The sequence below is a fragment of the Anabrus simplex genome, chromosome 6 (assembly GCF_040414725.1).
Source record: "Anabrus simplex isolate iqAnaSimp1 chromosome 6, ASM4041472v1, whole genome shotgun sequence".
Lineage (NCBI taxonomy): Eukaryota > Metazoa > Arthropoda > Insecta > Orthoptera > Tettigoniidae > Anabrus > Anabrus simplex.
In genome coordinates this window covers 249,195,352-249,207,995 of record NC_090270.1, presented here as the reverse complement: position 1 = coordinate 249,207,995, position 12,644 = coordinate 249,195,352, and the positions used below count along the sequence as shown (strand labels likewise).

At 40.5% G+C, this 12,644-nt stretch overlaps 1 protein-coding gene across 1 annotated transcript in view; it reads left to right on the top strand.

Annotated features, from left to right (window-relative positions):
- stmA (Protein EFR3 homolog stmA) overlaps positions 1-12,644 on the top strand; it is a 150,015-nt gene that overhangs the window by 61,919 nt on the left and 75,452 nt on the right. The window contains exon 12 of the mRNA XM_067150356.2: positions 10,762-10,993. Within this exon, the coding sequence (XP_067006457.1) occupies positions 10,762-10,993 (232 nt within the window). The remainder of the gene's footprint in view (positions 1-10,761; positions 10,994-12,644) is intronic.

Genomic DNA, 12,644 nt, shown 5'->3' with positions numbered 1-12,644 from the left:
GGATGGTGATACTGAGGTAGGCAGAGGGTGAAACCCGGTGTTTCCATGTAGCCTACTCCTGTCGATTAACACCAAGGGGTTGCTCAGGGCTTTGTGTCCCCATCCAATGGACGATTCACCATCAAGAGTCATATGCCCTCACTCCATATAAACACTGCTGAGAGGTTTGGTATTGAATCCAGCCTTTTGGCTGAATTTTCTTCACAGTACCATATCAGATCCCCCTGACGTTGGCGATCACTGTGGCGAATGCAGTACGATCTCTTGCTAGGTGGAAAAGTCTTTCAACACTGTGAATTCCAGTTCATTCTTTGATGTTTCCAAGCCGTGATGTTCGCCTCCTCCCAACACCTCTTCGACCCTCTATTTTGCCTTGTATAATCCACTGTAAGATGAGGTAACGGTCATTTCTAAGGATGTGGCCAAGGTAAGAGATCTTCCGGTGTTTTAATGTTTGAACAAGTTCCCAGCTTGCCCTTGCCCTTGCCCTTCCCTTGCCCTTGCCCTTCCCTTGCCCTTGCCCTTCTGAGTACTTCTTGGTTCATTAGTCGTGCAACCCACGAAATCCTGAGCATCCTACGGTGGATCCACATTTCAAAGGCTTCCAAGTGTTTCACTGATATATTCTTGAGAGTCCATGTTTCCACACCATATAGCAAGGCTGACCATATATAGCACTTGACCATCCTTTGTGTAAGTTTTAAATTTAAGTAGTCATTGCAAAAGAAAGATTTCATTTCTGTAAATATTGTAAATATTGTACTTCATGTTAGGAGCGGCTACCAACAGCGTCTGTTCTCCATGTTAGGAGCGGCTGAGTCTACACCAGTGAAGGCAAGGGGAAACCACACTGGTATAAATTCCCAGGAAATCACTATGGCGAGTCTAGTGATTAGGAATTGTATACCACCAGCTCTCCTATCCTGCTGACCAGCACTTTGATGAAGTTTTTTTTTTTTTTTTTGACCAGTGGGACTCGAACCAGCTGACCAGTGTCAGACCACATAGACTTGACGCCTTAACAATCATGACCACAGGTGGGCAGTGCCAACCCCACTGAAATGTATGCACCAACTGACACTGACAACATTTTCAGACCATTCATAACAAGGATAGCTGTGTAAGGAATGGCAAACTAGCATCCTCATACCTCTGTCATTTTCATGCTGTCAAAGCCCAGGGTGAGACTGAGACAGGTCAATGAAAGTAACAAATTTGTTGTAGCCCATACCAGGAGACATAAAGTACTGTTAAAAAAAAAAAAAACTTTCTTGCCAGCAAAAGCATTGTTTGTTCCTGTCTTTATGTACAAGACTTAATTTGTCACTGTATGAATTTATTTCCATTGCTTATATATATACTAAGATATACCTCAAATAATTAGTAAACTGTAAAAGGTCTCAAAAATGTGTTTTCAATTTTGTTAATGTTACCAAGAGGTTCATTATAAAATTGCAGTACTTTTCCAGATTGTTGATACCAGGTGAGATAACAGTACTTCAATTTTTTAATGGAAATACACTGTTTCCTACATCTAGCATTAAACTTGCAGACATTACATATTCAGCACTGTGATTATGTTGAATATTGAATTAGTACTTCTTAGGACAATGAAATGTTCAGCATGCTTCATCCGCCAGTCATGGGCCGCCCTGTTTGTTTGAATCACCAAACCAGGCAATGAAACGTGAGCTTGTTGAACATTCCATAATTGAACACCTTTAATATTGTCTTAGGTAATAGGTAAAGGAGAAATAGGATGTTGGACAGCTAATAATAATAATAATAATAATAATAATAATAATAATAATAATAATAATAATAATTGCTTTACATCCCACTAACTACTTTTATGGTTTTCGGAGATGCCGAGGTGCCGTAATTTTGCCCCACAGGAGTTCTTTTACGTGCCAGCAAACCTACCGACATGAGGCTGATGTATTTGAGCACCTTCAAATACCAGACTGAGCCAGGATTGAACCTGCCAAGTTGGGGTCAGAAGGTCAGCATTTTAACCTCCTGAGCCACTCAGTCCGGCGGACAGCTTCTAAGGGACAACGTTATTGTCCTGATAAGACATAAAACCGCATAGGGCAGGCATCAGGAAGCGCATCTGGAAAGAAATCTGGGTCAGGTCCACATGTGTGACAGATCGCACACATGTCTTCAAGAGAAAAGAAACAGAGAAAGAAAGAGGAAATGTGAATAGACAAAAAAACAAAACAAAAAGGGGGGGGGGAGGGGCGGCAAGGTAAGGGGGATAACAGTTAACATTACACTGAATGTTTGAAAGTAATGGTGGTGGCGATTATTGTTTTAAGGTGAAATAGAGCTAGACAACCATCCCATCTTTCCACTAAATAGAAGGAATAGGTACGACCATTTGAATGATGAACACAAGGAGAACAGCCATCAAGGGCATTAACAAACAAGAATCCTTAGTTTCTCAAACCTGATACTGTCAAGAATTGACCAAGGAAATTCAGATAGGAAAAGAAATCTGTTGCATATTACTTTTCCTTTACCTGTTACCTCTGATGATATTAAACATTAAATCGTACTATTTATTACAGTGGTATTTTAGGGCACACAACATCAAAATGGACAGAGGAGGAACGTTGACTGTTCAGTTCGCAACGGTCGTGGAGACCGAGGGGTTATGCCAGACAGGCTGGCTCTGAAGGTGCATCTCGACTATATTAACTGTATTTTGAGTCTGTACCAGTTTGTTGTATCCCATTGTTCAATCCTGCATGTCTCATTTCATGTGTACCATAGGCTCAGAGGACATAGTTTAAAGGTCTGCATTACCCGTTTATGATCGGTCGAATGAAGGTAGTCTTATAGTTTGGTCCTGCACCGCTAGCGAGCGTCACCTGTCCAACTGATTGGCACTCGATAGCTGGAGCGAATGCACCACATTCAGTCTGACTGATTCACATTTACAGTCGCTACGGCATTCGTTGCGAACATGGAACGGAAGTCCAAAGATAGGGTGAAAGCAAAATGGAATTCTAAATAAAGAAAGGAGGAAGAGTGAAGTGTGGGAATACTTCTTAGTAACTACTGTGCATGGTCAATATGCAGGATGTGTGCCATGTAAATGTTGTGCTTCCTTATTGATGTTTGCATCTACTACCTCACATATGAAAGCACAGGTGTGTAAAGTAGGGCCGAATATAGTGCGTCCATCAAATATAGTACCACATGACAACAAACAAAACATTATACAGAAATGCATCAAAATACATATGCAACAGCTTTCCATACCTCTATGGTTGTTTCAGGAACAGGTTCCTAGATCTGCGTCAAAAATGATTTAATGTTGGTGCAGACTATGAACGAATACATATTGTCAGTATTCTTGCTACAACAGTTTATTTATTGAAAGCTGACCTTTCTGATGACGGATCTCCTTGCATAGGAGAAAAATAACTGCACAGAATATTCAAGACTTGCTCTGCTAACGAAGAAAATATTGTCTATTCCAACCTCCAGTGCAGCAGGTGAAAGAAATTTCACTTCAGCTGGTAACTTTACTAGTGACAAAAGGAGCTCGCTTAACCAAGATTTAAATGTATAATATAACTATTTATAATAGTTTATTTAAATCCGCCTTGACCAATACACTCATTAAATGAAAGAAACACTATTTATTAAACCATACATGTTTCGGGAAATCTCAACCATTCCCTTCATCAGTGGTTAGATCAAAGAATAACACAATTTGACACAATCTTTTGTTTTACAATTTGAAGGAGTATAGTGTCCCAATACATCATATCATAGAGTAAAGAGAACTTATGAAATATTATAAAAATGATCAATACATACAATTTTGGTTGAAATGAATGAGAATGGCGCTCATTCTGTACTAAAGCAGACAACACTAATGATGAATATTTGTGACAATGTGAAAGACAATACAAGTTAATGTTCTGTGTCTACTAATGTGACAAGTTAATCTCACATTTTACCCCCTGTGGGTGGGGGACGCAGACGAAGAATATACCCATGGTATCCCCTGCCTGTCGTAAGAGGCGACTCAAAGGGGTCCCAGTTGCTCTTAACTTGGGAGCGCGGGTTAGCGACCGTGGGGCCCTTAGTTGAGTCCTGGCATTGCTTCCCCTTACTTGTGCCAGGCTCCTCACTTTCATCTATCCTGTCCGACCTTCCTTGGTCAACTCTTGTTACTTTCCGACCCCGATGGTATTAGAGCATTTGAGGCCTAGGGAGTCTTTCATTTTCATGCCCTTCGTGGCCCTTGCCTTTCTTCGTCCGTTACTTCATTTTTCGAAGTGACGGATCCCTTCTTTTTTCTCTTTCTCTACCCCCTGTGGGAGGGGGACACAGATGAAGAATACACCCACGGTATTCCCTGCCTGTTGTAAGAGGAGACTAAAAGGGGCGACCAAGAAATGACTGAATCAGAACCATGAAATTACTTGTGTTTAGTACCATCACGCGGGGAACACCATGGGTCGCCTTTACTTGTGAGTAGTACCACTCTGTTAGGTACTAAATAGTTTTGTGATTAGTAGCAGCAGAGAGTGGTTCACCGTGGGTTTCCAGTACCTGTGATTAGTACTGCTAAATGCGGAACACCATGGGCTTCCATCGCCCGTGACTAGTACCATTCAGTGAGAAACACCACGGGTCTGGGCGTTGCCTGTGGTTAGTAATACAATATGAGCGACACCGTGGGTCTTTGTTACCTATGATTAGTACCCACTATATGAGGAACACCACGGGAATACCAGCGCCCGTGATTAGTACATCTAGGTGTGAGAAACACCAAAGGTCTGCGTTACCTGTACAACGTATAATACTTGTGAGTAGTACCATAACGTTTAGAACACTGTGAGTTTATGCTACATTTGATTAGTACCGCAACTTGACAAATACCATGGTTGTACTTTACTAGCGGTAAGTGTCATTATGAGGGACTGTTGACATGGATATTGAACTTCTTTAGACAACAAGCATCATCGATTCAGGATTGTGCTTTGGAAGCAGTCCCTTGGTCAGTAATATTGTTTTTGGGAAGGTGAGGCATTGCGGGTCAGATCCACTGATTGTTTTCAATTCATATTCATCTGTTCATTCTTCATCCCCACATTTTGAATTCTGGTCAGTGGATGAATTTTGTACTTTTAAATTTTCATTGCGTTTTGTCTCATTTCATACCATTAAGGGCCGATGACCTAGATGTTAGGCCCATCTAAATAGCAAGCATCATCATCATCATCATCAATCTCACATTTTTATAGTAAGTGTGTAATTAAATAACTTCAATGCATATTTCATTAAAGTATTTGCATGATGTCCAACATTTTATAGTCGGTCACTCACCTTTCCTTGCTCCTTTCAAGTTTGTTCAACTTAACGTCATTGATACTGTCCATATGCACACCAGCCACCTTACTTCATACTACAATCTGCTAGCCAACCCATTCAAAGTTGACCGTATGAAGAACGAATAAGTGCAAGCGAACAAACTTGGTCTTTTGCAGACCTTTAATGTAGTTGTTAATCCCCCTCTTCCCCCCAGCAAGTTGGGATCCACTGTAAACAAATTCACACCAGTGACACTTTTCCCTACATATCTTCCCTAGTGAAATAAGGATGGTAGAAGCAAGTGCAAGTTTAAAGTGATACTGATGAACTTATAGCCTATCAGTGGTTGTTTTTTGCCTGGCTGGGCGGCTATGGGTCAGCCCACTTGTGGTCAGAAACTACTCAATTAATTACAATTGGAACATGGAATATTAGAACACTCCTGGATACACGTAACAAACACAGACCTGAAAGACGATCAGTACTTGTCACTTACAAGCTTGCTCGATTAGACATTGATATTGTGGCAGTGAGTGAAACGTGGCGATGGAGAAGTTGTGGAATTTGGATCAGGCTATACAATCTTTGGAAAGGAAGGGAGGAAGGTGAGACTGGTTTGTGTGTGCTGTAGAAACACAACTTGGCAAATGCCCTCCAGCTCACTTCCACAGCAATCAGTGAATGGTTTACAACTCCATATACCACATTCATCTAGTCATAAGCTCCCACTTCAGATGCTGATGAAGAAGAAAGTGTTCTCTGAGCACACTCATCAGCAAAGTATCACCTAAGGATGAATTGTTATTGCTTGGCAGTTTCAGTGCCAGAATTGGGTGTGATTATCAGCCATGGGAAAATATGATGGGCAAACATGATATTGGAAAATGCAACACCAGCGGGTTATTTCTTCTTGAGCGTGAACTGTTCAGCACCAATACTCAGTCCCAGCTACCGAATCATTTTAAGGCCATGTGGATACAACCACACTCTTATGCTCAATTACATCATTTCTCAGCTATATGATATATGTGAAAGATGTTCTGATTACCATTACTGCAAGAAATATTGTTGACTGCTGGACAGATCGCAAACTTACAATCTACTGCTCAGAATCTCTTTCTGCTGCAGATTTTTTAGCAAAAATCTACCTAGACTTTCTAGAACACACTAAAATTGAAAATGACAAAAAATTTCACTATATTTACTTTTGGGCTAGGTATGTTGATGACGTTTTTGTAATTATGGATCTAAAAGCAGTTGATACTGCTACCACTCTCCTCAGACTTAACAACATCGATTCTCACATTAAATTTACACTAGAATCTGAGATTGATCAAAAAATAAACTTTTTAGATAACCATCACCAGACACCTGAACATTTTAACTTATAAGATTTTCAGAAAACCAACTCATACTGCTTCCACTATTTTCCAAGATTCAATACACCCCAGACCCACAAACAAGCGACTTACAATAGCCTAGTTCATCGGGCATTCAATATACCGATGACTAAGAAAGATTTAAAAAACTAACTGAACACTATTCGTGGTATCGCAAAATCCATCGGTTTCAATAGTCATTTCATAGAAAGATTAATCAGCAAATACAAACATCGTCCTAAAACCAAACCTAAGAAAAACCCAATTTCCCTACAATTTCTACCTTCATATTTAACAAAGAAATCTACAAAGTCACTAACATTCTCAAGAAACACAATGTAAAACTAGCTTTTAGAACCAGCAATAAAAATGCAGATATTTTACATAATACTACATCTATCAACAGGATTAACAGATTTTTTAAATCGGGAGTTTACAGGATTAAGTGTAATGCTTGTAATTTTTCCAGGATTAAGTGTAATGCTTGTAATTTTTCATACGTGGGACATACAGGGAGGAGTTTCAACATAAGATATTTGGAACATACTAACACCATAAGATATAATAAATTCTCAGCAGTCAGCCAACACATGCATGATTACAACCATAGTTTCACCAGCATAGAGCAAGATATGGAAATCCTCGAAATAGTAAACAAAGGCCCTTTATTTAATATAATGGAAAACTGTTTTATACACTTAGACCAGTACTTTAATTCTAATTATAATCTTAATGACATCTCGGAGAAACCTAATATTTTATTTGACTTATTGTTCAGTGCTACACAAGGTCATGCACCTTTAACCCCCTGTGGCTGGGGACGGTAGAATAACACCCACGGTATGCCCTGCCTGTCGTAAGAGGTGACTAAAAGGGGCCCCAGGGACTCTGAACTTTGGAGCGTGGGTTGGCGACCACGGGGCCCTCAGCTGAGTTCAGGCATTGCTTCCACTTACTTGTGCCACGCTACTCACTTTCATCCATCCTATCCGACCTCCCTTGGTCAGCTCTTGTTCTTTTCCGACCCCAACGCTATTAGATTTGCGAGGGCTAGGGAGTCTTTCAATTTCACGCCCTTCGTGGCCCTTGTCTTTCTTTGGCCGATATCTTCATTTTTCGAAGTGTCGGATCCCTTCCATTTTTTCCCTCTGATTAGTGTTATGTAGAGGATGGTTGCCTAGTTGTACTTCCTCTTAAAACAATAATCACTACCACCACCACTCATGCACCTTTAGAACTTGTGTGAAAGATACACATTTAAGAACTTTAGTATCTGGAATCAACTACCTACTGTTACAAATTTTGACACACACTGTTACAACTGGTTTGGCAGGTAAAGAACTACCAATATGCACACGTTAACCTTGAACCATTGTTAACTTGTCTGTGAAAGAGGAAGCATCTAGCTACAGGTTTCAACATGGAATGGGGTGATTATGAAAATTGTGTTGCAGTAATAGCATTACATAAAGTTGGAAAATCTCCAAGTGACATTTTCAAGACGCTGAAAAAGCTGAAAATCAGTTGTATGTTTGTGTACCGGACCATTGAGCGATTCACTGCAACCGGGACTGTAAAGGATCGTCCGAGGGAGGGTTGCCCACACAGTGTCAGGACTCCAGCAGCAATAAAGGCAGTGGCGGCTTGTATTTCGAGAAATGGGGTGTGGAAGCAGGCTATCATGGCCCTAAAATGAACATTTCAAAAAGCTCAATGTCAAGGCTTCTGTCAGAGGTCCTTGGACTACAGGCTTATCGCTGATATATGCGTCGCGATATACAGGTTTTAATAAACATTGCACAATCGCGTGCATTTCTCGTATTGATAAATGTTGGTATTTCATTTGAAAGCGGCCAATGAGCAAAAGACTTCCGGCCACTGGCGTACAAAGCTGAAATGGCGGGATTTGAAAAAATGTTTGAAGTTAACAAAAAAAAGCTAAAATTGGGAGAAATAATAGAACAATCGGGAGGCGGGAAAAACTGTCGAAAATCGGGAGTCTCCCGCCTAAATCGGGAAAGTTGGCAGGTATGCTGTTACAACTTAAAAAGTGAAAAATGCAAATATTATGAGAAGTATTTTAATTTGCTGTTAGTATGTTGTTCTTTACACAAATCACCAATCACTTTTCGAAATGGTCACCTTTGGTACAGGCTTTGAGTCTTTGTGGCCACTCGTCTATGGCAGAATGGAGGACATCCAGGGGGAAATCCACCACTGCGCGCGTCAAGTTAATGTCCTGTTCATCGGCCTGTTAAGTGGGCCGTGTTGAAACTCTTTGGTTGCCCTGAAAGCTTTGTTGTCCTGATTCAAGCACTCCATGATGGTTTATCTGGTCAGGTTCTCCAGCAGAAAAACATCTCTGCTTTTTATATCACACATGGATTTAAACGAGGGTGTGTACTTGCCCCAATGCTTTTAGCTCAATATGTGGCTGCAGTGCTTTGTGTTGCATCATGTACCAACCCCCTGGCATTGATTCAAGATATCACCTTGATAGCAGTCCCTTCAACTTGACAAGACTTTATTCTGTTGAATTGTTTGATCAGGATAATCGAACTGCAGTATGCTGATGACAGTGACTCACCACCTCTTATACCTGAGGAGCTGCAGCAGTTAGTCATTAGTTCAAAGAGTACATATGATTGTTTTGGCCTCACCATCAGTGCACAAACTATCAAGATTCTTGCTCAACCTGCCCCATGGACTGGCCTTGCAGAGTTCAGTGTCTCTGACTTGACTCTGCAACAAGTAGAACATTTCTCCTACCTTGGTAGCATCTTGATTAAATGATGCACCTCAGAAGAAAATGTGGAAATCAGACTACATGCTGCTCATTTGGCATTTGGTCCGATATTCAACTAGGTTTTTAGGAATTAAGACTTAAGAGTTCCTACTAACCTCATGGTGTATATAGCAGTCACCATCACAACTTTTATTTGAGGTTGTGAAACCTAGACTCTGTACCTCTGTGATGTCAAGAAACTTGAGTATTCTCATCTACAGAAACTTCATTCCATCTTAAATATCAAATACTATGTCTCCAATCTTGCAGTTTTCAGAAAGCATACATGAACAGTGTCTTATCATTGGCTATCAACTTCGGGAGAGTGGGCACATCTGCCGTATGAGTGACACCAGGCTTCCTTGCCAGTTCCTGTATAGTGAGCTTTCCTCAGGCACAGGACCCCACACTGCCCCTTTGAAGCATTATAAAGACCAGCTTAAACCATGTAGGTCACGAACATCAACCATCAAACCTGGAACACACTTGCCAAGGATCACTTGTGTTGGGGCCACACCACGTCTACTGCTGTTGAACTGTTTGAGCAAGAGCGTTGCTGGCATGAAGAGATTTATCGACAGATACACATACTCCCATCAGGTGCAGCCTCATCCTCCCCCATCCTTCAAGTGCAATCTATGTGGACACATGTTGCACACTAGAATTGGCTTTTTCAATCGTCAGAAGTACAAAACAACCAGCATTGAGTGCTAGTGGATTGTAAGCAGGAGAAATTGTATACTTAGAAACGAGTAACAGCCAACAATGATTTAAGGCACAGTAAAGGAAATATCTAGTTGTCATAAGAAGGTGAAGGAACTCTGTATATCAACAGCTCACGTTTCATACATATCGCATCTTTTGGCTGCCTGGTTTATGATTCAGATTTTGGAACAAACATGTATCAAGTGTAAGATGGTTTGTGATTCAGTTGAACAGTGCAGCCCATGGTTGACCAGTAAAGCATATTTGAATATATTCCATTTTCTCAAGAAGTACTTGTATTTGTAATGTGCATAACTTTAAGGCTGGATGTAGAAAACTGTGTAGTCCACTTTTTAAATAAATTCTGTTACCTCGGCAGATATTGATACCCTGAAAAAGTATCTACTGCAAGTTGTTAACATTAACAAAAGTTAAAACAGATTTGCAATATCTTTAACGGTTTACTCGTTACTTGAGGTGAACATCTTAGCTGACTCTGTGTAGAGTGTGTGTGTAACAGGAAGGAAACTAAAATAGATGCGGCAATCTATGCAGGGTCCACATTGCCGAACTGGAACTGGTCTTGGAGAAGTGCTCACGACCCGACATCATCTTCATCCGCAAGCATGGACCTGACATCTATCTGAGTCTCTATGAGAGCTTGGAGCAGTCAAACAACACAGTAGAGAATATTGAAGCCGTGTACACGACGTTGGCACTTCTGTGTGTAGAACTGATGAGCGAGGAGACTGTTATGGACATGTTAAGACTAGTCATTAGTATACAGGTGAGTCTTGCATGTTGTAACAGAGATTTATCATTTATTTATCTATGTTTATTTTTATTCCTTTAGCTTGTTGTTAGTTTAGATTAGTAGCTAGGAAATAATCCAGATTCAAACTACACTGGTGAAAAATAGGAAAATATTAAAAACCTGTATTGTTGAAACATAGATGCTGCTGTGGGGTGGGATGATTGATCTATAGGGTTTTGAAGCAAGCCAGCAATCAAGCAAAATTATGTCAACTGCACCCAACCCCTGCTTCTTAACCCCATGAGCCCCAAATCTCAAAAACATTCTCGCTTGCCATGGGTATCATCAGTAGCATTGTAGCTCTTTGCTATTTAAACATTAATGCTGTTAGACCTCACATCTGTTCATTGGCATTATTACTTTTACCAGCAACACCAGCAAGTTGTAGTTCTTTATGGTCGTACCTACCAACATACATTGTTGGTTCACAACTTTTGTGCAAACTACACATTCTTCTACATTGGCTTAACTGCCAATATTGTATTCAGATGAATATGTCATCACTACTGTACCTGCAGTGCTTTTAACATTGATCTTTCACCTGTGGCTATGTTCATGTAATAAATAGACATATAAAAGATCAAGCTTGATTATCCATTCACTCCTGGCTCCACCAAACATTTTTTTTTTTAAATGAATGATTGCTAATAAAGGTCTGTATTTACTTGCATCTTCTCTGTCACTTGGAAGGACCCTGGTGCTCCGGTCTAGGAAAGCACCAAGCCTTTACTTTTGATAACTTCAACTTCTTTGTCATCAACATCATCTTTATATTATGGAATTCTGTATGTTGCACTTGTACAGTATGTATGTCCAACCCTTGTCCCATTTCTCTTCAGGCTCATGTATGAAGTAAGATAAATCTACATAACAAGGTTTTTTTGACTGGATGCCCTTCTGATGTCAGTCTCATTAGGAGAGTTAATGATGTGATATGTGATAGTAAGGAGGGAGAAGGTGAAACCCAGTGCCGGCACATACCCTACTCCTGTCGAATAATACCAAGGGGTCTGCTCAAACATTTGTCGCCATCCGACGGATGAATCGCCCGCCACCAACAGTGTCATATGTCCTCGCTCCATATCAGCATTGCGGAGAGGTTTGGGATTGAATCCAGTCTTTTGCTTGCAGTATAGTGATTAGAAATTGTATAACACCACATATCCTACCCTGCCTGCTAATATTCTGATGGTGAAATTTTTTTAGACCAACGGGCCTCAAACCAGTTAACCATTGTGTCAGACCATATAGACTTTACACCTTAATGATAATGGCCAGGCAGGCTTATATTGCACTTGTACAGTATTGCTGGATATTTAAACTATTGCTCCTGGATTATGCATTGCTCTAGAATTTAGGCTGCAGATAAGACCAAGATTTCTGTAATGAAATATGCAGATTGGTTTAATAATTGTAATGAGTGGAAATACACTCCCTCTGTTGTTGGCACTTGACCCAAGCATTAAAAAGACCTTGTTGAGTGACATAGCATCACGTGATTACACTACAATGCATTTCTTCACATTTACTTAGAAGATGGAAAGTAAGATAAAAGAACACAGTGAGCTCGAACCCTGCTGTTGGCAGCCCTGAATGAGGTTTTCCGTGGTTTCCCATTTTCACA